This window comes from Cydia strobilella, chromosome 10 (assembly GCF_947568885.1).
Source record: "Cydia strobilella chromosome 10, ilCydStro3.1, whole genome shotgun sequence".
In the NCBI taxonomy this organism is placed as follows: Eukaryota; Metazoa; Arthropoda; class Insecta; order Lepidoptera; family Tortricidae; genus Cydia; species Cydia strobilella.
The window spans coordinates 12,716,245-12,744,173 of NC_086050.1; the positions used below are offsets into that span (position 1 = coordinate 12,716,245).

General features: G+C 37.8%; 2 protein-coding genes across 2 annotated transcripts; both read right to left on the bottom strand.

Annotated features, from left to right (window-relative positions):
- Positions 1-1,752: 1,752 nt before the first annotated feature.
- On the bottom strand, positions 1,753-2,824 carry LOC134744776 (uncharacterized). Its single transcript, XM_063678686.1, has one exon. The coding sequence runs from the start codon at positions 2,780-2,782 to the stop codon at positions 1,970-1,972; it is 813 nt and encodes a 270-aa protein (XP_063534756.1). The 5' UTR covers positions 2,783-2,824; the 3' UTR covers positions 1,753-1,969.
- A 15,305-nt stretch (positions 2,825-18,129) lies between these two features.
- On the bottom strand, positions 18,130-19,733 carry LOC134745007 (tyramine/octopamine receptor-like). The gene has a single exon (XM_063678975.1). The coding sequence runs from the start codon at positions 19,637-19,639 to the stop codon at positions 18,236-18,238; it is 1,404 nt and encodes a 467-aa protein (XP_063535045.1). The 5' UTR covers positions 19,640-19,733; the 3' UTR covers positions 18,130-18,235.
- Between the last annotated feature and the right edge of the window lie 8,196 nt (positions 19,734-27,929).

Consider the following 27,929-nt stretch of genomic DNA (forward strand, 5'->3'; position numbering starts at 1 on the left):
CTGATCGCCAATTTGTTGCGGATTTAGAGGTGACAGTTTAACTGAAATGTCTGAGTCTGAGGTATAGCTCAATTTCGCTTGAAAAGTAGAACTGTAAGGCCTGAGGCATTATTCCAGTAGTTTGCCAAACACGGGCTAATTGATCGCTGAAACTAACTGTTACCGAATAATATTTTTTAAGCTGTCTTGATAGCTGTCATCTTATACTGGTTAAATCAAGTATTTGGCTTGCCCATGCCCATGCAACGATAGTGAATACAGACATGGCCTGGAGGGAGAGTAATTTACTAGAAACTGTACTTTTGGCGACCTTCCGAGTGAAGTTTTTGCTACTAAACGGATAGCGATAACTATTTTTTGCTGCCAATAACGTGCCAAAATGTCAAAGAAGGATAATTTCACTTGCACCATCCCACTAACGCGGGGTTAACCGGTTAAGCCGTTAACACAGTGTCAAATTGTACTGGTAACCATGGTAACTTCAGATTCAACCGCTTAACTCCGGGTTAGTGAATGGTGCAATTGGGCCTTAGCATTTTCTTTGTAACGATTAAAAAAATTATCTTTATGTTTGCAATTGCATATTATTTAGTGACTATTACCTATATAGTCTTCATGTTTGACTATCAAGTAACACGGCAGCAGATATTATCTATATAAGTAGTATAAGTAACGATCCGTGATCTTCTGTGTTGTACTTCCCTCTTTCGCTCGAGTAGGTACTACCACATTTTAGAAGCTTACTTAAATTGCCCAAATTGTCTTAAATTCAACATTTACACTGGGAAAACACGATGAAAATTATGAAAACACGACTGAGCAGACTGCAGAAATTAATGTTATTGACAGTTCTAAAATGTTAAGCCGATTTAAAACATTTAGAGTAGTAGTCAGCAACTCCATAATTTTAAGACCCATATACCCTAGTACCCAAGTATCTTTGTAATTGGCACAATAAGTATGCAGAGAACTTCTGGGATGACTGGGATGTCTCTAATTTTTGAATAATATTGTTGTTTTTGGCTTTCTCGCTTCGAAAAAATTACTTGTGATATCTTCTCTGACCCCAAATCAATCACATGATTTCTGGACGACCCCTAAAGAGGGTGAAAGGGGGGGGGGGAATGAGAAAATTAATGTATGTAAGATCCAACATCACAATGTATAAATATAGCACTCAAGCCCGTATGGGTCTCAAATGCGCAGGCGACCCAGGCTACTTGCTCCTAGACGCCGACTCGCCAAATCACGACGTGACAAATGACAGACGGACAGACAGACAGACGCACGAGTGATCCTATGAGGGTTCCGTTTTTTTTTTTGAGGTACGGAACCCTAAAAACAAACTTAAACTGTTACTTTTAGATAAAGCTTATTACAGCATAGATGAATTCGCAAGTATACGGTAGGATCATTGACCCAAAGCCGGTACCTATATGACAATAGCAACAATGTTATTATTATCTCCTTCTGTGTAGACCTGTACCAATAACTTCTGAGGTTATAAGAATATTAATGTTGCTTATTTTTTATATATAGTTTCCAGACCATATAAATAAAATAAATAAATAAATAAAAAAGCCTCTTTATTTCCTTTTCAATTACAAAGTTTAGGTATAGGTACATAAATAATTTCTTAATTAATTTTTAACATCTGTTTTCTTTCTTTTTTACTTATTTTGTTTTGTTAGTGGCATGTTTAAACTTAATTTTTATATTTGTGTATTTTGAACTAAAGAACTTGATAGGAACCCCACTTTATTGGGTCAAGGCCTCCTCCAATTTGTTCCATTGGTCTGTAAATACTGTTCTTTTTCTTTTCTTCTAAATTGGAGGGTTGTGGTCGCTGTCCCCACGGTGACCAGCCGGCTTGGGGAACATTAATGTTTTTCTTTTTTTTTTGTTATTCGTTCTGGAATACGTTTTGGAGGGGCGCTGCTCCTTGCTATCGGGCGGAGTTTGTAGTATGTTACTTATCTAAAGTCGAATTGGCATTTGTACTTTTTGGTTCACGAATTACAAATGACTCGATATTTCTTTTATTTCGTTTTGGTATTTTGTTCATATTGCTTGTGCTCGGTGCTTGTTTTGTCGTCTCGTTGTTGTCTCCTCGATGGTTCTTCTCCGATTCTTCAGGTGAAATAGACAAAATCCTCTTATTAGTATTTCTTTCGGTGGGTGTGCGAGGTCCTGAGCTGCGAGGTTTTAATTCAATTATCTTGTCGTAGTGTAGAGCTACTCTTTTCCCAGACTCTCTCTCTTTTTTTAAGGTTTCCTGTAATTCCTTTCTTTTTTGTAATATGGCAGGGGAGAAATCTTCTTTTAAGTAGATTCTAGTGTTTTCAAGTGATTTTTTGTTCTTCAATATCTCTATTCTTCGGCTCATAGTTGTTATTGTGACTGCCACAGGTCTAATTTTCCCTGTGTTTTTCCCCATTCTGATCACATTTTCAATTTCCCATTGTTTGCATGATATATTCATATTTTTATTTAATATTTCTAAAATGATAGAAAGTAGATTTTCGTAGCCTTTTTCTTTTTCTTCAACTCCAAAAAATATGACATTTTTTCTTCTTAGTTGTTTGTCTAAAATGTCTATAGTTTTTTGTTGTTGATCGATTTTTAATTCCAAGTTCTTTGTTTTTTCCTCTATATGCTTAAATTTACTATCTATATTGTTATTTATAGATTCCGTAATATTATTCTCCATCTCTTTCATATCTTGCTTCTGTTTAGATAAGTCCAGCTGGATATCTTTTAGAGTTTGTAGGATCTGATCCATTGTTTAGGCTTATATTTATGCCCTCTATCGATAATCACCCGAATCTTCTGGTAATGTGTTCCAGACCATATACTAAACCTAAAAATAATATTTTGTGTCATCCTAGGTACTTGCTTAGGTAGAAATTTAGGTATTTCTTTTTTCAATCAGCATTTTGTAAAAAAAATATTAGAGACGAAATTCTTTGTTTCCCTGTAAAGGCAAAGTGGCTTCCGACGTACACACGCATTTTGTGTCATTTTCATCCACGGGTATAATGGCATTTAATAAATACCTAATATTGATCCTAAAACGCCTAAAATAATATTAGAGTCGGTAAGTGAAGTGTTGTACTTTACAGAACATTGTTATATGTTATTCAAACAAATCTGTGTCAAATTCATCCACCGCTTTTATTAAAAAAAAAAACTAATTAACACCCTGTATCTGCCACAAAAAAAAATTCATATCATTAAGTTTACGTCTACAATATTATAATACCACATTGAGACATCATTCATAATTTGGGTCATTTTGATCCACGGTTTTTTTACTATCTGGCAAAATAAAACTCAATTGAGCAAGAAGGGCGTGCGCGGGGAAGGGTACCTACGCGGGTGGGGTGCTTATTATACTTGCCGCAATATCAGCTCGCCACTTAGTTTTGCGATACAGTGTATTTATTTCATTCGGAGGCATTGCCTCTGTCTTATCAATCTTACCGTAGTAGGTATGTAAATATAATTAAAAATAAACTGTAGGCTGCACTCCTCATACTGACCAACATTTGTGACGTTCCTAATCAAAAGGTACCACTTTGTCGAGGACTCTCTGACAGGTTATTAGTATAAAGCTATAATCAAATTTCGTCTTTATGGTAAACGACAAAGTGGTACCTACCTTTTGATTGAGAATGTCACATTAGCGACTTTTAAAAATTATTATTTTTTCGATTTTTAGTAAACTTTTTAAGTTTATTTTAAGACGCAATTTATTGTGATTTTTGTTATTTTTAAGCGTGGCAAGCAACATAAATTACAATGATGATGATGTACATTAAATACAAGACTTTATAATACCTAGATATTTGAAAGTTATTAAAAAAAAAGTGCCATCGTTTGATGAGTAGAATATTATGTTTTAATTATTTTGATCGAGTTACAGGCCCCACCTGGTATATTAGTATGTTACAAAATTATGGCTTGCGATTATCGTTAGCCAAGCCCCCACAACATAACATGAATTGTTCGTTTCAGGACGTCTCCAACGGATAACATTATTTTTATCAAAATAAAATAAAACTAAGTAAAGCCTGACCAGGAATATATGATCACGCGCCATGTTGCGGAATTTCACTGGAACTAATTTTTTTGTTTTTTTTTTCATTGTGTTTTTTGTATATTATTTCAGTTTATTACTTTGAGGTTTCGTAAAGGGGAAAATTTTGTTATTTTTGCGCTACCACGGTTTAGCAGATACAGCCCTATAAAGTTTTTTTGTTTTTTTTATTGCGTTTTTTTTTTAAATATAAATTAATGGTTACATAAGCGGGACATAACGACGCACGGTTTAGGAGATACAGCCCTATAAAGATTTTTTTTTGTTGTATTTTTCATGTATTACTTTAGGGTTACATAAAGGGGAACGAAAATTTTATTATTTTTGCGCTACGACGCATGGTTTAGGAGATACAGCCCTATATTTTTTTTACAATGCATGTGCTCGAAAAGTGCGTTTCCTACGGAGCCATATCGTGCGGAAAGTACTACTTTTTCGCACTAGTGCTTTTTGTTTTCAATTTTTTTTTTACAGTACATATGGTGCTACTTTCTCGCACTAGTGCGGAAAACAGCACTTTTCGTGCATATGTCGAAAGTTTAAAGGGCCATATGTACTGTAAAACGTACGATACACGTGCGAATAGGTAATTCGCAACTCGTGTCGATTTAAAACACTCCTTTTAATAATTAAACTTATTTGCCATGATATGTTTTTTATTTACTAGCACAATGCATAGTAAAACATTGTATGATACACGTGCGTAAAGATGATTTCCGCACTTGTTGCATAAATAGCTATTTTTTTATCAAAGTAGAATTTTATCAAAGAATGAAAGAAAGTCACGGTATTAATAACCAAATTTTACTTTAGTGGTACCTTTTCCCTATCACTGTCACAAATGTATGTGGCGTTCACGTAAACGCGATATTTTTAAGCTTTTTCTGCGCAATGTTGCCAGCTCGCTCGCAAATCAAACATGTACTTACAGTTCTTTTGCATAATGGTGACATTGTACAATATCTATAAGTTTTAAATAGGTAAAAGATAATTCGACGCATTCTTTACTTGCTTGTAGTAGTATAACTTCGTTGAATAAGTTGCGTTAATTTGGCGCACAGGCGAAGTAAACATGCATTGCGTACGGCAAGGTCACGCCGCGGCCCCACCCTGCACGGCCTCCGTTGCCCATTCAGACCGCCCGCTAGCTTCGTTTGAATGCAAATAATATTTTTGTAATATTTGTTTATGCATTGGATGCAAGTGACACAAATTCATATATCTTATTTATCCCGCATTTCAAATTAATAAGATGTAAACTCTAATATCTTTAATATTCTTTTGTAACGGTGACAGCCTGTTACAACAAAATCATCAAATTACGTAAATTCAGAGTAAAATGTGAATTTTTCCACGAAGGCGCACATTTTCCAAGATGGGTGTGGTTCCTCGAGGTCCCCAAACATCAAATGGTGGGGGCATAAAAAAGGGACCTTTAATTAACATATACACCAAATTTCATCACTGTCCAAGAGATTTCGCAGTTTGTCCTATTCCGATTGTGCTAAATACCTACTCTTCAAATAAATAAATATTATCGGACTTGTGTTGTGGGTACTTAAACAACGATATACATATATAAAACAGTCGCCTCTGGAAAATTCACTTACCTACTTGTATAATTTCAGGTAGGTTTAGTAATATATATTATTATGCACATTTAAACAGTGATTAAACTAAATCTAAACCTAAATTAGCCTGAGGCATTGTTCCCAGGACACTGGCCGCGTTCCCCCTCTGCACAGTGAGGCTGAGCTTCTGCGCAAAAAATGCGCCAGCTCGTAGGTCGCCAGACACCCAGACTAGTTTGGTAGAAATTTCTTTTACTAGTTTTCTGGTGTCCGACGACCAAGGACCGAAAGTTTCAATCGCAAGTGCCGCAAATACATAATTAGTTTTTAGAAATGCATATTTGCGACACTTGGCAATTTGGGCGTCGTCTGCTGCCGACCCTGGCTTCCTGGCAGAGCGCCGGACGTGAGATGGGGCCAGCGTGTCAACGCATGTTACATCCCACGCCAGGGGCCGCCCCAGGAACCAAGGTACGAGCGAGCAGCCGTCGGGCCTTTTGCCATCCGCCGCAGATAGACCAACTGGCTCCAGGGTTGCTGGTATGGAGACTGTACCGAGTGCTCTGCGGATTAGATCGTTTAGAGCCGTGTGTCTATAAAATCGGCCCGCGCTTGACTGGCAGTGGAGTCCGTGGTGCCCATAAGCGTCAACATGGCTTCTGCAGCGGGAGCAAGCGTGTGGCTCGCAGACTTTTAAACCTAACCTGAGGCATACGGCTACGCGCAGTGACGCCGGGTCCAAAAGGGAACCAATGTTCCGCGACGGCAAGGCGCGCAGCCAATGCCCTGACTCGGGTTCCGATACTGCGAGCAGTCTAGCGCGTTCGCAGGGGTTCGAACTATTGTCGAAAAGGGATTTGTGGGTTGTTTTTATTTTTATCAGGTCCCAGGCTGCTTGGCTGGCTTTTTCGGTAGGTGGGCTCTCGCCGGGATTTCCAGCACTCCAAGTTGACTCTGCATCTGCCAAGCTCGCCACTACCACACCCGTGGGATTGGTGACATTAAGAATGCCACGGATGAGATGGGCGACGCTATGGACAGACGAGAGAAAAGCGGGGAGAGCCAGATCGCCCGTAGAGCGAATTCCCAGGCCACCATAATTAATAGGCAGAGTAGCCTGGGACCAGCTTTGAGAGCTGAAAGAGACATTTAGAATTTTGCTAACCGAATTTTTTAATATGTTGTCTATGGATGACGTGAGACTCGAGAATTTCCAAACAGGGCTACAACGTAAAATGTATAAAAATTTAGGAGAAAATAAACACAAACGTAAGATGTAAATGGCTATATGGGCGTTAATTTTGAATAATAAATCTGAACAGTTGTGAAAGTTATCTAATTTTGAATTTATTGCTAAAGGGATGGCGTCTTCGAAAATAGGGGCGCCAAGTAACACGAGGGAATCTCGTGTAACAAAGGTGAAATTGGGCGCGACAGAGTTGAGACTTAGAGTCAAAGCAGTCCGGGCGCTAGCTGAAAGTCTTTCTGAGATAAAAACCTCACACTTATTAAAGTTAAGTGTGAGGCCTATCTCAGCGAACCGCCTTGTGATTATATTTAGGTCGTTTAATACTGAAGAAGCCGTCCCTGCAAGTGTCCCGTCATCCAGATACCATAAATTTAGTTCTGATTTTAGCTGAGTGATGATTGGGTGAATGGCGAGGCTAAAGATGACGGGCCCAAGCGGATCTCCCTGCTGGCACCCGATGCATGAAGCAATTTCTTTTTCACCAAACATTAATTTGGACGGATTGCCGTAGCATTGTTTTAGGTATTCAAAAATTTCCGGGATTTCCTTTTGAATTTCGTCTAAAAGAGTGCTTCGGTCGATAGAATTAAATGCGTTTCTTACATCAACTTTTACCAAAATTTCGAAATTTGAGTTTTCCAGGAATGTCCGTGTGGCGTGTACTGCGGCCTCACAACCGCCTCTGACGCCGAAACCAAGTTGTTTGGGCTTGAATTTGTCTGTGAGGCGGTCGTGAAACTCGCGGCAACACAATTTGACCGCTAGTCGCCGTAGTGTGCTTCCCACCGCTATCGGACGAATGCCGCCGTCTTTTTTTTTAAGGCTATCAGGTTAGCGCCGTATAAAATGGGAGTGATTTCGCTACAGATTTTACCTGAAAGCATTAAATTTATCAACGCGGTCAGCTCTTTGAGGAGGGTTTCTCCGGCATCTCCCATTAGCGGGCTAGTCAGGTCCTTGAGGTGCTGCGGGGTTATACCGTCAAGGCCACCGGCCGAACCATTAGGAAAAGAGCTGATCGCCTGTAAAGTTTCACGTTCCGTAACTTGCAGTGGTTGCGAAGAGATTTGAGACGGCACGGGAAGTTGTACTGGTGCAGTTGAAATCGGATGCTTTTCTTTAAGAGAGGAGAACACTTCGTCGGAACGGGCGGCCAAGGTGTCACTAGAAAATAGAAGTTTTGTAGCGCCTCTTATGTTACCGTCAGAAACCTTATTTTCTATTGACTTAACTTTATAGTTTAAGTGAGTATTGCAAAGATTTAAGAATGGAGATTCCGCGGAATCTATGGGAAAGTCAGGATGGAGTATATTTTGTTTGATAATAGCTGATAAACTGCGATTGGATTGGTCTTGGGGGATATGAATATTTTTGTAAGTAAATGTAAGTAAGGCTTCCCATGCGGGTAAATTATTATTAAACACAACCTTGGCCACGCATTCCGTGAGGCTCCGAGCTACAGCAACCCTAGCGCCTTTTGGTATACGTTTAGCTAATTTAGTGTGAGCTTTTAGTACTGCTAGACGAGTACATAAATTTACAGAGGGAGCCGCAGTGTTGGGAACAGAGGCCCCAGATCTGTCGACATGAGAGGAGTCGGTCGGGGGTAGGTCTATCCGAGGAACATGTTTCTTGGCAAGATGGATCTTGAGTCCATGTGCGCCCTTGTAGGGTTTGTGGTCTTGACATATAGGGCATTCCGTGAGCTGGGTGGAGGCAGGATTCATTAACACAAGACGACAAACATTACCAAATTATTAGCACGTAAGTAGAAAATATAAGTCAATGTTGACATTTTGACACCGATATCCTATGTTGATATGTAATAGTCACTGAGATGTCACTTTTCAGATATATTTTTCGGGCGAATCGATTTGGTGTTATTAGTAGAAATAAGACACCAAGAACATGGCAAAACTTCTTTCACTCGCCGTTCTTCCCGTGCAGGTGATATTTACGGCAATACAACACGTAAAATTCGTAATAAATTTGAATTCATAATATTATATTTTTGCTTGTACAGTTCAGGTAGGTTGAATAAAACAATTTATATATATACATATATAAATACTTAAATCAATACATAGAAAACGCCCATGACCCAGGAACAAATATCCGTGCTCATCGCACAAATAAATGCCCTTACCGGGATTTGAACCCACTAGGCCAGACAGACCGCCAAATATATATATTATTATATATATTAATATTCGCTATAAATATAACTACTGACATACCAATATCAATGTTTGATTTCTAACTGGAACCTGTTTATGAAATAAATATAATTAGGTATTTAGTTGAGCACAGAATAAAGTAATACTTTGTTTCCGTACCAGATCCGGACGTCCGAACAGGATATTAGGACGGACTTCAGCCCATCAATACTAGAACAATTGTCCGTTTGTTGGGTAATTAAACGTTAAATTATGCAAGCGGCACATTACATACAATTAGTGTCCGACCGAAGATCCGGTTTCGGTTTCGGCCAGTTTCGGCCAAAAAATCATGTTTGAGTCGTAGTTTCGGTTTCGGCTACAAAATGGCCAAACCTTTCGGCCTGGCCGAAACTAACGAAATGGTACTTCGTACGTTCGTACTAATTAGGAAACTAAAATATGTGCTAATTACCAAAAGATGTGGAACAGGTATTTATGTATACAGAAATTTATTGGTTTATTAGAAAACACAACTCCAATGAGGGCGTCACTGAACGGTCGACGCAGTCTTAATATGTGTTATAAGAGCGGTTTAATAACATCTTTTCAACGATTTTAACAGGTCTACAAAAGTTTCGGTTTTGGCCGAAATTAGAACCAAAGCCGAACCTTCGGTTTCGGTTTCGACAAAAAACATGTTTCGGCCGGACACTATATACAAGTTACAACCCGCTGAGCCCGGGTTACTGAGCCAAGACTGTAAACACATCCATCTTGTGAATCTTATCGGCAATTGGTTCACTTTATCTAGCTGTCGTTGCGTTGCCAAAATCACTCTCCCAGAAATATACGTTATTGGGTCAACTACATTGAGTTCGTAATACGATGAATAACCATCTTTATTGTTATTTGCATCTAAACTAAGATCGTTTTCACATTGTCCGATCCGATATCGTATGTCAGATACATGAACCTGAACTTTAATTTCTCATATCATCTTAGTTGAAATATACTGCGGCCGTATTAATAGTAAATTTGTCTTATTAACAACTCGAGGCGTAACTAATACTTAGTATGGGAGACCAAGATGGGATTTTTCGGAGTTACTCAGGCGTTTCAGATTAAGATATGAGTGATATCTTGTTACCCGTGGAGATCTAACTTAACCATTCAAGCGGTCTATGTTGGTACCCGCCCCCAATGGTGGGGCGTTGGTGGGCAGTCAAAAGAATCCAAATAGATTATAGATTTGGTAAATTTGGTCCATTTTAATGCAATAATTGTACTAATCTGACAATTATTTGTAATCTGACGTCTGACGGTTAGTTCGAAACCCGATTGCCACATTGTATACAAACTACTTATACCTACAAGGAGAAATGATTATATATATGTCCTTTATCGGAACTCAAGCTATCCCCATACCAAATTTCATCTTAACCGGTGCAGCAGTTTAAGCTTGAAGACGTAACAGACAGACAGAGTTACTTTTGGATTCATAATATTAATATTATAAAGTATGGACTATGGAAATAGGCCTTCCTATTTCCTAGACCTTCCGATAAAATCTAAATACACCATTTCACCGGTTCCAAAAGGTAAGTACCTACTATGACTATGTAAAATCATACGCTGTTAAATTAAGGCCAAAGATAAGCAATTAAAACTTTCATCCTACGCAAATAAGAGATATTACCCAGCAGACAATGAAAATTAGGTAGCGGAAATTCTTTCATAGGAATTAGGAATGCTTGTGTAGTGTAGGACGTGCCACCATTTGCAAGCAAGTAACATTCAGAATTGTCTGATTATGCCGTCTGTCGGGGCATGCAAAGCATACACGGGCTTTGTGAGATCCCCCAGATGTGTTTGCATACAAACATGTGTAGTAAGTATGTGTTTGAAATCGTTGAGGACGATTACAGATCAGTTAGTTACATAAATTAAAATTAAAAAAATAAAAGATTGATTTGTATCTGTAAGGTTAGGTTAGTTAGGTTAACAAGTTTGGGAACAAATTAAATTATTTTATTAAAGATTTTGATTTGTTTTTTTTTATGTAGTCAAACTACTATATATAAATTAAAAACTGTAATAGATGTCATATATTAAAGAAAAAGTGACGAAGCCCTCCAGTGGTGAAGGCCGGATCCCACTGGAGGGCTTCGTCACTTTTTCTTTAATATATGACATCTATTACAGTTTTTAGTTAGGTTAAGTTCGACTAAGATCGGACACCGGACAAGATCGTATGATTCAAATTTCCGCCTGTTGCGGGGGTTTTTTTTAATGCTGGCAAGGTGATGCTATGCGTTATTTGCGTGCGTGCGGGACACGCACCCGTCCTCACTTGTTGCTCCGACTAACAAGTCGCGTGAAAATATATACGGTTAAGTGCAAACGTCCAAAAACTTAGATTTTATTTTTTGTCCGGAAATACCCTTCGCCTGTTTTTCTTGAATAACTGGTAAGTTTAAGCGTTATTTGTTTCTTTTACAGGCTGCATGTTAATTTTATTACATTTGTGACAAATCTGTATATAGAATTTTGATACGATGCCTATAGGCCAAGATCCGGTCTTACCCGAAGTGGTAAAAAATCAAATGCTATTTATCCGATCTTAAATTCTAACATGCTCAAACTTTATTCTTATAGGTATTATTAGGTAAATGTGATTGATTGAGGTGATGTGAAATCACAATAAGGCTCCTAAATCATCTTGTATTAATCGCTATACTCAACTAAGCAACGACACATACTTAATTGATCTCTTATAGACTGAAGCAAATATGTTTCCATATTTATAAATAATAAAAACGCACTGAAATAAAACTATGAAAACGGATTATATCGCGTATATTGAATTTATAATACATCCCGACCCCGGTTTTCATAGTTTTATTTCATGAGTAACTATCGCGGTAACCGAAGACAATATTAAAAACGCACTGATTAAAAATAGTCGTATTATTAACACGACCACTTTCATATTATTTTATCCTTATGTCCTATTTTATCACTATAGGTATAGGTCAATAACGACCATTGGAAAAATCAGGTTCATCGTAAAAAATAAATTTAACTCATTCACTGGCTAGGCGGCTTCTCTGTGGTTTCTCTGTTCGTAGGCGTTTTTTCCCTGTGTTATAGGCTAAGCTCGTAGCGCGTAGCTCGCGCTGGTTTGTTTAGTCACCTCACCTTGTAAACGTCAGCCCGCTATTAGCTACACACGCAAACTAGTAATTTGTTTTTATTTAGTTGTTTTATTCAGTATCTTACTTGATTAATTTAGGTGGATAGAATATACAGGCTAAAATTATTATCTCTGACCATACTCTGACATGTAGTTCATACTGAACTTTCTATGAAAAGGGACCTTATTGTCGATGGCGCTTACGCCGCACAGCGCCGCGCGGCATTGTATTTATATCGGAGCATCGTTAATAATGGCGCAAGCGCCATCGACAATAAGGTCCCTTTTTATAGATAATACCACATAACCACATTATATATTTATGCCCTTGACTGTACATCCCTTTGCGGAAAATCTAAATTTCTTGAAAATACTTGCTGAATCCAGATTGAGCGCTTTTACTTTTCCAGGGGACATTCTCTTGATATGAAACTTGGATGAATAGGGAATTCCACTTATGTCCCATACATTTGTACATGTATGATTTATGATTGGATTTATAATTTAGGTTTGTTAATAAATTAGGTGCCAGATTTCATAGCTATGATAGAGTGATTACACAATTACACATCAGTTTCATCCCATCACGCGCCTCAAGATAACCGATATAAGTAAGACCTCGAATTATATAAAAACTACCTAGGTAATCAAGCTCACGCGTAAACTGGATAATATATAGTAGGCGTTTGATTCAGAGCTGTTAAATAATGCTCTCTCTATTAGTTCGTGTACATATAGTATGTAAATTTGCGTCAGTTATGCATGCATCATTAGTTCCACGTTCACGAATTCATGTATCGAAATGGTGTATCGCAGCGTACTACGTAGGCGAACAACACGCAAACGCGAAGCGAAGCGATGCGGCGCGGGGTGAATCATTCCTTTGATACCTAGAGAAGTGTCCTACGTGGGCGATCTCGTTGCGAACGCGAACGTCGTGGGTCGTGGGCCGGCCGCGCCGCGCCGCTTCGCATCGCGTTCGCGAGTTGTTCGCTACTTTTAACTAGGTAAAACGCATTTTTAACTAAACCGAGCCATTACCAGCTTTAATTTGATACTATTTTCTTCATAATTAGAAAAGTTATTGAGCGGAGAAGTCAAACATGTGAAGTGATTCTGTTTACTTGCTCGCGAATGTGTATGTATAAATAAACATTCAGGTACGAGTACTTTACTTATAAACAAACCTGGGATAACTCGGGGCACTTATACTAAAGTGACGTAGCAAAATATTTTATAGTCTACAATTAAATATATCGATGTTATGGTAAATGTTTATCCTTGGTACAACGCCTCAAGGGCCTATTTTAGATTTAAGCTAGTTATTAATTTCGTTTACGTAGTACCACTGTATATATCTTGTAAATAAATACATATATTTATACAAAATCGCTATGTATACTACTTCTTAAATTTTAAAAAGGTGTTTTTTCGAAGAATTTATTTTATTTTTAAACCGGGTCAGTATTTCAACATTGGCACTAAATGATTTATTCTAATCATTTTATATCGTTATTTATTATTTCTTAAACATAACTCCATCTACATTTATTGCTAGAAGTACATTAAAAGTGAAATTTACCTTAAGTCATTAGGTACGTAAACCATTTCGAGACAAACCTTATTTATTTTGTAAAATATGCCTGAAAGGAGTTCTTTATCAAAACTATTTTGACTATATAATGACTAATGGGCGGTTGACCGATGCAAAATATCTATCGACATCTTTTTTATCGATATCAAATCCCTAGAATGTGCCCCGATTTACACGTTTGCTTATAAAATTTTGAAAATGTTGACTTCGTGCGTGGAGAAACATTGTGCTAATAATACTAGCAAACGCTTAATAAAATCTAAGTAATAACATGCGAGTGAAATTATACTTAAATGTTGTACAAAAAAATGTGATATTATGGGAATAGAGTAATATAGTGCTTTATTGTACACCGACCAAGAAGGGCGAAACAGAGCAGCAGACATAATATATACTTACCGGATACCCTGACACGGGTAGGTGCACCTGCACCTAGGTATAGCATGAATTACCTCAGGTGATTTTTTCGTGTTCAGGCCCTAACCTGTTAAACAAAAGGTATTGTTTCCTTTATGCATTGGTTATACTACTTACTGCTAATAGCCCCGACATAAGTAACAGGAACAATTAAGCCCGTTTAAAAAGAAAATTTACCATTCTATTTATATGGTTCAAATTCATGAAACAGCCCATTCGGATAGATAACACGTTATGTTATCTCCAAAGAAGAGACCACCCTGATTGTTCCCTGAATGAGCTGGCACATAAACTTGAACCCTTACTACTATCACGATATACACGCTTTGGCACGTGCTGTATACCGCTCTTAAAAGAAACAATAGTTATTTGTTATACAAGGGTGCAAAGTTGTATTTTACCCGCGAGTGTGGAATTGAAACACACGAGAAGTAAAATACATTTGCACCCGTGTGTAACACAAAACTTTTCCTCTCACTATAGCGAGGAAAGTGCAACATCCGTTAGATCATCTTCATCACTGGAATCACTCATTTTTTTACGATATTATAACAAAAAACTCTGGAAATTTTATACTTTTACGTGAGATGTTTTTAAGTAAAAATTTTGTTGACAATGTTGACATTTCTGACGTATGAAATCATTAAATAAAATCTAAAGTATGACTTAAAATCATTAAATAAAGCTAAATCTGGTATTTTTTATTAGATTCTCAAACCATTTATTTAACGATAATTAATATCGAACCATCGACCATTATTATGAGCGTTTTACGTTTTGTTATCTGTCAAGCTACTTAAACACGCTCCATCCAAGGTCAAATTACTTTCCCCACTAGTGGATAAAATGCGTTTTTCCCCGCTTGTTTTAAAGGATAAAAGACGGCTTTCCGAGCTAGTGAGGGTAAAAGGCTATCGTTTAACAAATTAGGGCCCGAGTCCTAAAAAATCATCTGAGATAATTCATTCTATATAGATTCCATAGAGATAATTACTGTTAACGTATACAGGTATCACTGTAAAATTAAAAAGATACTTCCTCTTGTATTTAATATAGGTTACTGACGTTTAGGTACCTATATGAAGGCCCTTAATGTGGCATTCGGATACCAACTACAGAGCTGCATTACTGATGGGATATATTAATAGACCGACGCGACGGTATTTATCGTGTATTGTATGATTATTAAATTAAGTACCTACTCGTAAATGATTAAAACAATAACGTTGGCGTCATTAATCACCAGCCGTCCACGACAAATGTGCCGAAATAGACGCGATGATGGATAGCGATAATTATCTTGACATAACTCTATAATTTCACAATGCGAGGTATGGTAGTACATGTTTTGATGATTTTGATAAAAAAAATTTTTGGAATTTTTATTAGGTTCGATTCCCGGACGAGGCAAGCGAATAATAAAAAAATCTTTGAATGCAAACTGTTTCTATTTAAAAATAAAAGAATGTTTCCTTTAAGTAAAATAATCTAACATAAGGTTTTAAGGCCATATAAATAGATTTAGCCATGTTAAAAGGAAACCGGGCCATTAGCCCAATAAGAACAAAATTGGGATTTAGATTTCTTCACGATAACTAAGCGAAGACTAAAACCTTAAAAAGAAAAGTGTTATCGTAAAATGTGAAATTTCGAAATTTAGTTTAAATTTCAAAATTTTTTTTTTATGAAATAGGAGGCAAACGCGCAGACGGAATTATATTTGTGTGGTAGGTATGTTGTTATAATATGCCGATTAAAGTAGACCATCACTACTCTCATGTTGTTACAATTTAATAAGGTTGTGTTGTGATATAGTTTTAATAAAGTATTTATATAACAAAAACTGTTGGAGCACAATTACCCAGTGAGGAGCAAAGTAGGCACATTTTACGGCATTTATACATTTTATACTGGTTAGACACAGATACTCTCTTGCCCGAAAACAATAACAATTCAGGGCATCGTGCCCGCTATACTAACAAGGCGAGGCTCTCGACACTCGCGTGCCTCTCGACCCCGCTTCTTAAGAGTTTTGTTTAGCCACAATTAGGCGAATGCATCGTTTGAGTGCACTTTATACTCTCGGAAAAACTAAACTTGCGGGTGAAGTTCTAAGAAAAGTTTATGCTTAGATCCTGTGTTACCTATGAATATTACCTTATAAAGTATCTAATAAGTACCACTTATTAACCGGTGAAGTGATTTTACCAATTTTTTATTTTCGTAGAAGTCATGTATAATAAATAATTACCCCGAAAAATAAAAAGCACCGAAGGAAAATATAAATTGTGTGTTAAGGAAAATAAAATTAATTAAAATTTAAACAGCTAGAAAAAATAGGTAAGGTTATCTATGGGTAGTTACGACTATAATTATTCACAAATTACATTGTTTACAATTACATATTTCAATTGCTTTTCAAAACTAGTTTTAAATAGCTTTTGGTCAGCAAATTTACACATATTTTACAAAACACTTTACTGAAAGTTTTAAGTATATATCCTATCTAATTTGTTGGTCACATATGTTTTCAGAAACGCTCTTGAGAAAGCATTTCTATCTGAATCATGATTAATAATGAATCATGATATTTTAATAATAAAAAATTAAAGTTAAAATAAAACACGGATAAATGGTTTTCCACGAAACTTCTTTAACGTTTGTTATACAGAATTAGAAGACTATATATGTATGTGTATACCTATAGTATCAGACTAGGTATCTATGTAATCGTAAAATCCCGCTTTTAGTGAAAACGCGTTTTCACTTGTTAAAACTATTTTTCGCAGAATGCCTTGGTGAAAACTAGTTTTAACTGGAATTTTTCAGTCAAAACTAGTTTTAGCAAAGTTCCTTGGTGAATAATAGTTTTCACTTAACTATCTAAACCGATTTTCGGGAATTTTTGTGAGCAATGTAATTTACCTACAGTCTATGGATGAATCTCAAAATTATGTTATACCACGAAATTACTCTTGCCATCTAAGTCGGTCGCTAAAAAAATGTTAGTTTTTCGGGTAAAATCTGATGTAATCGCGGAATAGAGAATGACAGTGTCTCACTGATTTAGTTGCAATTCAGCACCCAGAGACTGCAGTCGTCTTTTCAGCCTTAAATTATATAGAGTAGTTAATACCACCATAACTAGTACGTAAATATTTAGTTTCATATTTTTCGGCAATTAATTTAATGGGGACTCATCTCAAAAAGAGTATTTCTGTAAATTGCCATTGTCAATCACGAACAATCATATATAAAGTATATAATTTTTTTTTAAAGAAGCGGAAACTTTTAAGAAAAGTGATAATTGTAAATATTTTAATAAAATTCAAGACCGGGTGATAGAAGTAACAGAAATTTCAAAAAATACATTAATAAAAATATTAAGATTCAAAGATCTCCCGAATTTGAAAAATTGTATATTTTTACCATATGAATTGAAATATGTGACTGGTATTAACAACTCTATATAATTTTCGCCAGAAGCAGTAAATGACGGTGTGACGTTCTGTATTCAAATTACCTCCGGACTAATTTCAAATTCTGATTCTATTTTATTTAGATTATGACAAAAAGTCAAATCGCCCTATAGTCATCAACCGAATATTAAGCATATAATGTCATCAAATTAGGGCTTATTTTACATTGAGACAAATAGGTATCCTTAACTTTTTAAGTTTAAAACTTTTTGTGAGTTAATAAGAAAGCAGAACAGCAGTATCACCTTCGCGTGTTACCGCCGATACCCGATGTATTAAATCGCGTTAGACCCGTTAATGACATTAATTATCTGTCTCTTGCCTACATTTAACCCAATTTAACTTACTAATTTAATATCAAGCAGAAATCAGGAAACTCGATTTGCAAGATAACTGCAATTTAAAATTCACCACGAAGGTATAAAAAAACCACTGCACCATTGTAATGAACCTCTACTGTAACTCTCTACTTCATTATGCATTCATGCCTAGCAACTTTTTGAAAGCTTTTCTGAAGTCTAAATTAAAAATGGTGTAGATTATAGGATTTACTGTAGAGTTCACATACCCGAGCCACGTGATTAAATTAATTAACTTGTTGCTTGGGCAACAGACACGGCAAAAGGGTAAAATCACGTACATAAGGAAAAAAGGAAGCCAACAAATTACGAATACACCCATTATAATGCCCAGTGTCCGTGCTGCCCTACGCTCCTTTGATAATGAAATCTTTTGTTTCTGCTCAATAAACTGGTGAACTACGTCTCCGCTGTTACTAACGCTTGCTAGTAAAGGCTTTTCTTGTCTTCTCTTTTTCTGATTTGTGTTTTTAAATGATGAACTCTTCTTTACACTTTCATAACTACCAGGCGACAATTTAGGATGCTGATCGTTTATGTCAGCCTCAAGTTTTTGCCTGGCAAGCGGATCATGAAGCAAAAGCAGAGGCACAAAAAAGTTTCTCTTAATATCATTGAAAGCTTTCCTCTGATTTTTATTAATACTCTCTCCACTGTCAGAATCATTTTCCGATTCCTCTTTAGTTTCTAGACTTTCTTCTTTGTTTTCTACGTGTATTACTGGTCGTCTTTTATATATTCTTGTGGCCAATGTGCGCCTCCTAAATCTTTGCCTTGCAGCAATGTAAATTTGTATATACACTATCGTCATTATTACTAGTGGAATAAAGAATGAACCAAGTGCCGAATAAACTACATAACCGGGCTCTGATGTTAATTGACAGGGCGTATCTTTTGTAAATTCCTCTGGCCAATCGTTCCATCCGAGCAGGGGCGGTGAGCTTATGATAAGCGACAACATCCACACTCCAGCAATTTGTGACAGTACTCTTCTCAATGTCCTTTTGTTCGCATAATTTATAGGGTCTGTGATCGCCCAGTATCGGTCTAGTGCTATGGCACATAAGTTTAGTATTGATGAGGTGCAGCTCATGATATCACAAGTGAGCCATATCTTGCACAAGAGTTTGCCCCATAGCCAGCGACCGAGAGTCGAGTATGCCACGTTCAGAGGCATCACCAACACCGCGACAGCCAAATCTGCTACAGCTAGTGACACAATGAAAAAGTTTGGCACTATCCGTAACGGTTTGTGGGTGAATACACCTAATATAACTAAAATGTTTCCAAAGATGGTTCCCAGAATAACAGCAGATAATACGATGATAGTAGTTAGCGCTTCCCATTCTGCAACAGCAGTTTCGATTCCCAAACTTGTATTAAAGTGGAAAGTTTGAGTCGCTTCGCAGACCGTCTCCTCGAAGAAACTCGAGTTCAAGATAAATGTGAAATTATCTTCCAAGGGGTCACCGGAAACGTTATAAACGAAGTATTGAAGAGCAATCATTCCGTTATTCATTTTAATTAATGCTCTTTTAATTACTTTAGCCGCTCGTTATTAATAACGTTTTCAATGTAAACCTTCATTGATGGGCGTAATCTGAAACAAGAAAATGAACAGAGTTTTATTCAAAATAATACTATTTATTCAGAGGACAGAATTTATATTCCAGTATTTACGTATAATGTACTGGTTATTTAAGGCGTCCTCCGGGGCCTCACGAAGTGGAAGCTTCTCTTGAGAAAATTGGCATCGAGTAGAAGAGCTTGAACCCTGACCTGTCGGACCAGACACAAGCCAACCTAGATAAGATTCTTTTAGAATTGGTTTGTTTTTGCCTAATTTAATTTTCTTGGATCCTACAATGTCCCAAAACACATCACCTCCTAGTAACACATGTATTTCTGTATTTATTTATATTTGATTCGGTGTGATAAAATATATTATGAATAAATGTTAATATACTTATTATATTAAACGATTGTATGTTCTCAAACATATTTTGGTTATAAACATATTATATCAATGTCCCTAATGTCAACGTCACACGTATTTTGATACATTTTTTATAATTTATTTATTTAAAATGTATTTCAATGCATTTTAACACCACCGTGACGAGATCACATTAGGGTGCGGTCCTCCAGCAATTCGGGGGTTTTGCGGCGGGTTGACGACCCTCCTACGTTAAAAAAACCAATGTTACGAATACGATACGAAGTAGAAAAAGTGCACCAACTACAAAATGCGTGACCAAACGGAACTCCGAATAGCATCATGGAACGTAAGAAGCTTGTATAGACCGGGAGCTTTACACCAAGTGTCAAAAGAACTGCAACGCTATCAAATAGATATAGCGGCCCTTCAGGAAGTCAGGTGGCCTGGAAAAGGAGAATGCCGGCTTGATGATGGAACTATGTTATTTTACAGCGGGATGGACAACGAGCAGCACATAAATGGAACAGGTTTTATTGTTAGTAATAACTTAATTGCGAATATTCTACGCTTCGAAGCTGTGTCCGATAGATTATGTATCCTACGCCTACGAGGACGATTTTCAAATATAACCCTCGTTAACATATATGCACCAACCGAGGCAAGCGATGAGGACATCAAGGACAGCTCTACTATAACCTCGAAACGCTATATGACCGAATCGCCGGGTATGATGTAAAGATATGCCTAGGCGATTTTAACGCAAAAGCCGGCCATGAAGATATATTTTTACCGACTATCGGAAGGCATAGCAAACACTTAGCAACGAACGACAATGGTCTTAGAATGATTAGCTTTGCCGCATCCAAATCTATGGCGGTTGCAAGTACTATGTACCCACATAAAAGCATACACAAAGGAACATGGAAGTCACCAGATGGACGAACAATCAACCAGATTGACCACGTTCTTATAGATAGTAGACATAAGAGTACGATAGAAGACGTCAGGACCTTCAGAGGCGCGGATTGCGATAGCGACCATTACCTTCTAGGTATCAAAATGAAATTCAGAATCAAAAACCTCAGAAAACCCAGACACACAACCGATCGGCCCCAGATTAACACAACATCACTAAAAGACGAGAATATACTACAACAGTTCAGACTGGAACTTAGAAACAGGTTCGAATCCCTTGATAACTTGGAGGATATTGATGCCGCATGGGACCAGACAAGAGATATCGTAAGAGAGGCTAGTCTGAAAATCCTAGGAAGGCGTAAACCTCGAAAACGACGGAAATGGTGGACAAAGGCATGCGATCTGGTCATAGAAGAAAGGCGTAAGTATAAAATGTTGGCAGAGCAAGATGACCAATGGAAAGAAAAGCATAATGACGCCAAAATTAACTGTCGTAGAGTACTAAAACAAGCAAAGCGGAATCATTTAGAGAATACTGTGAGAGGTATGGAAACCCTGAACCGTATAAGTGGCGCACGTGAATTCTACCAAGAAATCAGAACCATTCGTAAAGGATACCAACCCACCACCCAATTACTCGAAGACGACGATGGAAACCTGATATCGGACCCTACGGAAATTCAAAATATGTGGAGGAGATATTTCCAGAATCTTCTAAATTGCCCGTTAACCGCTAATCATATACAGGACTGTGAACCGTCCACCGATAGCGAAAACGAAGAACCCCTGGGCTTTGAGGAAGTTAGAAAAGCTATCATGCGTCTTAAAAATAATAAAGCACCTGGCATCGATGGACTGGCTGGTGAACTCTGGAAGTATGGAGGTGGGTCAATACAATCCCGTCTTTACGAACTCCTGCTTCTTATATGGCAACATGAACGACAACCAACCGAATGGAACGTAGGAGTCATCTGTCCAGTACACAAGAAGGGGTGTAAGAAGAAGTGCTCTAACTACAGAGGAATAGCACTACTCCCAACGGCGTATAAAGTACTTTCGTATGTGCTGCTGGCCCGATTAGAGAAATACGCAGAGCAAATCCTTGGAGACTATCAGTGTGGATTTCGGCGTAATCGGAGCACAGTTGACCAAATCTTCCTCCTCAAACAGCTCATGGAAAAGAAATGGGAATATGCGATGGAAATACACTCTCTATTCGTGGACTTTGCCAAAGCTTACGACAGTATAGACAGGCAGGCGCTCTTCTCCATACTCCGGAATTTTAAAATCCCAGACAAACTCGTAAGAATGATTGTGGTCGCCACGGGTACAAGTCGAATGCGAGTCAAAGTGGGAGGAGGGTTGACGGACGAGTTTGAAGTCATTACTGGTCTTAAACAAGGAGATGCGCTGTCACCCATACTGTTTAACCTAGTACTTGAATACGTCATCAGGAAGGTAGAAATACTGGACGGCGGAGTGGAGTTAAACGGCCTGCATAAGATCATTGGGTACGCAGATGATCTTGCTCTTCTGGGAGAGGACAGCGTAACCGTCACGGAGAAAGCAAGGGTATTGACGGAGGAAGGTTCGACGGTCGGTCTCAAAATTAACCAAGAGAAGACGGAATATTTACACATGCGGAGGCGCAGGAACACTTTGGAGCAAAGAGAGAACTTAGTTGTCGATGGTGTCTCGTACAAAGGAGTGCAAAATTTCAAATACCTGGGCTGCATTATTAATGACACACACTGCAGAAAAGAGGACATTGAACTTCGCATCCAAAGTGCCCTCAGATGCGCGGCGGCCCTTCACAAAATATTGGTGTCCAAGATTATGCGCCGGAAAACCAAGATTCGTGTCTACAAAACCGTTATTAGACCGATCTTGATGTATGGTTGCGAATGTTGGACACTTACTCTGAAGGAAGAAAATCAGCTCCTTGTCGCTGAAAGAAAAATATACCGAAAGATCTTGGGGCCAACACAAAGAGAAGATGGTAGCTGGAGAATCCGGAAAAATCAGGAGATAGAAAACCTGGTCTCTGAACCAAACATCATCGGCGAAACCAAGTCAGCAAGACTCCGCTGGCTTGGGCATCTCGAGAGAATGACAGGCGATAGGGCAGCAAAAAGGGCCTACGTTGGACGCCACATAGGTCGACGCCCAGCAGGTCGTCCTAAGTACCGCTGGAGAGACCAAGTTGAGAAAGATCTACGCGCCCTGCAAGCAGAAAACTGGGAGGAGATCGCACAAAACAGGGCGTGTTGGCGCCAACTCGTATCGGAGGCCAAGACTCACTTCGGGTCGCTGAGCCAGCGGAGTTAGTTAGTTTTTTTTTTTTTTAAGATAAATGAGAGCAAGATAATATTGTAGCGCATTTGAAATAATTTTGATTAAAAGTAAAATAATATAGCTTACTAAATACGAGTATATGTTACTAGAATGGATGTCAGCATTAAAAATAATTAAATCTAAGAACAGTTTAAAAAAACTTGTCCTTTCAAGGAGTTCTAAATGCCTACAATACGAAAAAAGTTTCACTTCCATCGTGTTTTCCTAAAGCCACACAATGATTTTTATTATTTTATGCAAATTTGTTAAATAAAAAAATAGTAAAAACGTATCAGCTTATTTATTGAAACCATATTTCACAAAGTACAGAAACGCAATAAATCCCTAAAAGAAACATAAAATGCTTTTCTACAAAATCAAATCTACACACTTCCAAATTATTAATAACTAAGTGTAAGGATGATGTTAAAATTTCCCTACTTCGATGGAAATAAATATATACAGGCAACATATTTTTGTATATATGTGTGTGTTGCTGAGCGTAAAACAACAGCGTTCCACGCACACATCAATCGTGTTTCGGCTTCACTTATGGCCGATTAGCCGTATGGGGACTATCTGTCTATGTGTAATTAGTCTAAGTTTACCAATTATGTTTTATTTTATTATAATTTTATTGTTAAAAAGTTATTTAATAACTCAAATTACTGATTTAGAAGTACATTTGAAAAATATCCTTTATTACACGAAAAAAAAACTAGGAAAATATGTAATTAACTTCAATATCCCTATCCCTATACCAATGCGGATCCGGTCCGGCTGGATCCGGCCGGATTGTGGTCAAAATCCGGCCGTCCGTCCGGCCGCCGGCAATCCGGTTTGCAATCTCTAGTCCCACGTGTGACACAAACGCTAGGTAAGTATTCGTAGTCCCGGCAATAAAATAAATCAGATCGTTTCCGCACCTAAACCCAATCAATTAGCACCGGAACTTATTTCTGTATTCGTGTCTACGTGTCCCTATTCATCAAGGTATATTGTGTACTTTATATGGGACCCCAGCACTTTTGGGTTTTGTTTCGTCGTACAAATTGTTTCGAGGATTGGTGTTTTAAAGGCGATTCAGTGTCCATGTTATTGACCAAATAAATAATAACAACAGCGCGTTGCGCTCAGAACCGTTAGATGCCATATTTTTTATGACTAGATAGATAGATGGTATAGATAGATAAACACTTTATTCATTTCCACAATATACATGGTAATTACAAAAAGAGATTTATTAAACCTGTACTAAAATTGCGTTTTGATATTTGTGAATATTTGCACATGGTATTAGGTAAATAATTCTTGGCAAATTCTCATATTTTTGCATGGGGAACGAAATTTTACGTTTCCAAAATGAAAACTTTATTTCAATCTTACAAAATTTCCGAGAACTTTTCTAATTTTCTTTAAAGCTTTGTGCAACTTTAGTGTTTAGCATATCTTTAGTGTTGTATACTAACTAATAGCTACCTAACACAAAAGTCATTAAAGAAACGGAAAAAGGCTATTATTGGGCAAATCTTTATACAGATCGACCTCACCCCAAACTATAAGCAATGTTTGGTATATGGGTAAATAAGTACTAGGCGACGAATAGACATACTTATATAGATAGATACATACTTAGATAACATATCCATTACACTCGGGAACAAACATTAGTGATGATGAACACGCAATTAAGCCGGGATTCGAACCTTCAGCTTTGTAGGTAGGGTCACTAGGTCACTACCAACTAAGCTAGGGGGTCATTATTTGTATTAAGAATGACATTGTTTGTATTAACTATGATTTTAAGTATTTTAGGTACCTGGGAAAACCACCAAAAAAGAAAGTCAAAATATTTATGAACCAAAAAATTAAATATATCTAAGTAGGTAGTTACATAATAAAGGCTAACCAAGCTGCGCACTAGCCTTATGGTGATGGCGGGGCGTTTAAAGCACTCGATCCCCACTGACTTGGCAAATTTTCAGACGACTATTTTTAGTGCATATTTAAGAAAAGGAAAGCCAAGGCCAAGCTAAATTAGCTCGGTTTGTATAGGTACAAATAATTTTGACGCACCGCCACTACTAAGCTAACATATTAACATACCTACAATAAAATTTTTCATTGTTGGCTAAATTTTCATTGTCCATCCACTTTACACAAAATAGCCAGACGGAAGATTCACTCTTTCCGAGCTTTTACCGCGAACTGCGGAAACAATCTGCGAAGACTCGGTCCGTGCAACCCTTAAGCTATATTTAGCCAAGCCTAGTACTCCGTATAAGATGAATAAAGTCTAAGGGATAAACGTGCCTTGGAAATCTAGAAAATTTGAATCTCGCACAGATGGTGCTACCACCAATACCAACCTTTGGCCTATTCTCGGCTAGATGGCGTTGACGGTTTCTTTTGTTATTTAACAGTTTTAACACATATCAGTGAAAGAACATGGGTCAAAATCATATAAAAATAATAAATCCAAATAAAAAAAACATTTGTCCACTTTACGTAGCTGTTTAGCGTGCGGAAAGTTAGTTTTCGCGAATTAGTACTTTTGACTTTTCCAGCTTTTTTAAATTTAATTTTGACCGTAGTAGGGTAAATATGAGAGTTCCAGCGCACAGGGGGAGGGGTGGGGGAGGGGCCACACCGCCAAGCTACGCCCCTTTGTGCCACGCCCCCTTTTGCCCCAAGCCACGCCCCTTTTGTCACGCCCCTTTTGGCACGCCTCTTTTGCCCCCGAGCCATGTCTTTTATGGCCACGCCCCTGGCCCAGAAATTGATTTTTGATCAACTTCATTATTTTTCGATTGTATTACAATGATGTTACAGAATTAATAATGTAGAAGTTTCGAATTCCTTACTTGTTGTGTTTATTATTTTTTCGCAACTGTATTAAAAAACGTCGTTCGATACACGTGCGGAAAATGTCATTCTTGTAATTGTTGTCTGTTAACAATATATTGTTGTCTTTCAAGTAATGACATACTTTCCGCACTAGCATCGAAATGTACTATTATGGGATCGTGGACGCCCGGCAATAAATAAAATTAGGTATTTTATTTATTGCCGGGCATTAGGTTCCTTCATGGTTTGATATTAAAAAACCGCAAATCGATGTACAGGTTAGCCGTTTGGCACACGCATACTACCTAGAGGTCAAAACAAAATTTTTGACCCGCAGTTCCTAAAAAAATTTCCCGGGGGGGGAGTGGTAATCGTATCTGAAGGATACAACCTTGATATTTTGTGTCAAAAACTAAACGAACTATACCAACTGATGAAAAGGCGCAGTTAAAGGGTTAAAAAGGTATTTCCCGTTCGATATATGGATATTACGTATCATTTTATGATTAATATGTACCGTATCTGCAGTAGTTCCATAAGTCTCGTAAAATAGGTATTGAAGTAGAACTGTGTCAGTTTGTAAAATTTAAAAATTTTAAAAAAATTGATAATGATTTTTTTTTTTCAAAATTGCTTTGCTTTGCTGGGGTTGGATATGAGGATATCATGTATCATTTGTGGTATATTGTACAAAAAAAATCAGCCATATCGTAGCTGGAGGAGCCCAAACCACAGAATAACTAATAGTACTCTCAAAGATAAACAAAGGTAAAAAGAAGAACAAACGGTCAGACGGCCAGACAGACAGACGGACAGCGGATTCTTAGTAATAGGGTCCCGTTTTTACCCTTTGGGTACGGAACCCTAAAAATTGACTTGTAAACGCCTGTAGACCTAATTTTTGTAGGTCGAAAGTACACATACTGGTGCATGTGTAGATGTGACACGCACACATACATAGATCGGATTATAGAAGGTATAGGTAAGGAAATGAATATTCATGTATCAAAAAGTGACCGTAAAAAACAGTAAATAGGCGGCGCCACCATACACTGAAGTACCTAGACCATACACCTAGTATTTTATATAGATATGCACCCGTGCGACCGTGAGGGACAGAACATACGCAATGCGACAAAATTAAAAACACGTTTTAACATTCTTGACAACATACCAGAAACAACCTACGTAATTTGGTCGGGTTATTTGCTGCCCCTCCCCCATTTCATCTCTACATTATTATACGTCTATGGTTCATGTCATGGAGTCTCCTACATATTACAATACTCTTTGGTCTCAGAGCCTACCTAGCGACACCGGAGAGATTAGGAACAGGTGTATTATTTACAGCTGAAAGCTGGTCACTTTTGCAACAATTCTGCCTTAAGAGATTGACATCCTTTCTGTACCATCCATAGATCGGATGCAAATCAGAGATGGCGCATTCTAATGAGTTTCTATAAAATGCTTTAAGAGGGCTCTTTTTTCTTAATATACTTTACTGTTTGATGTGTAGTCTTGCCACAGACAACCCCACAGACTTTATTGATAACAATTTTACCACAATAAATTACGGTACAACTGGTACGTACCACTGCCTGTAATGAACATGTCCCATCCCTACGCTGTGTCGTTTGGAACGACCAATCACAACGCCGTGAGGCCCGTGAGTACCCGCCCCACACTTCAGAAGGGCCCTCCACACTCGTGCGCGAACCGCGGCGCGAAGCCGCGAACGCGAGTGTGGAGTCTAGTTCGCTAATCAGCGAAA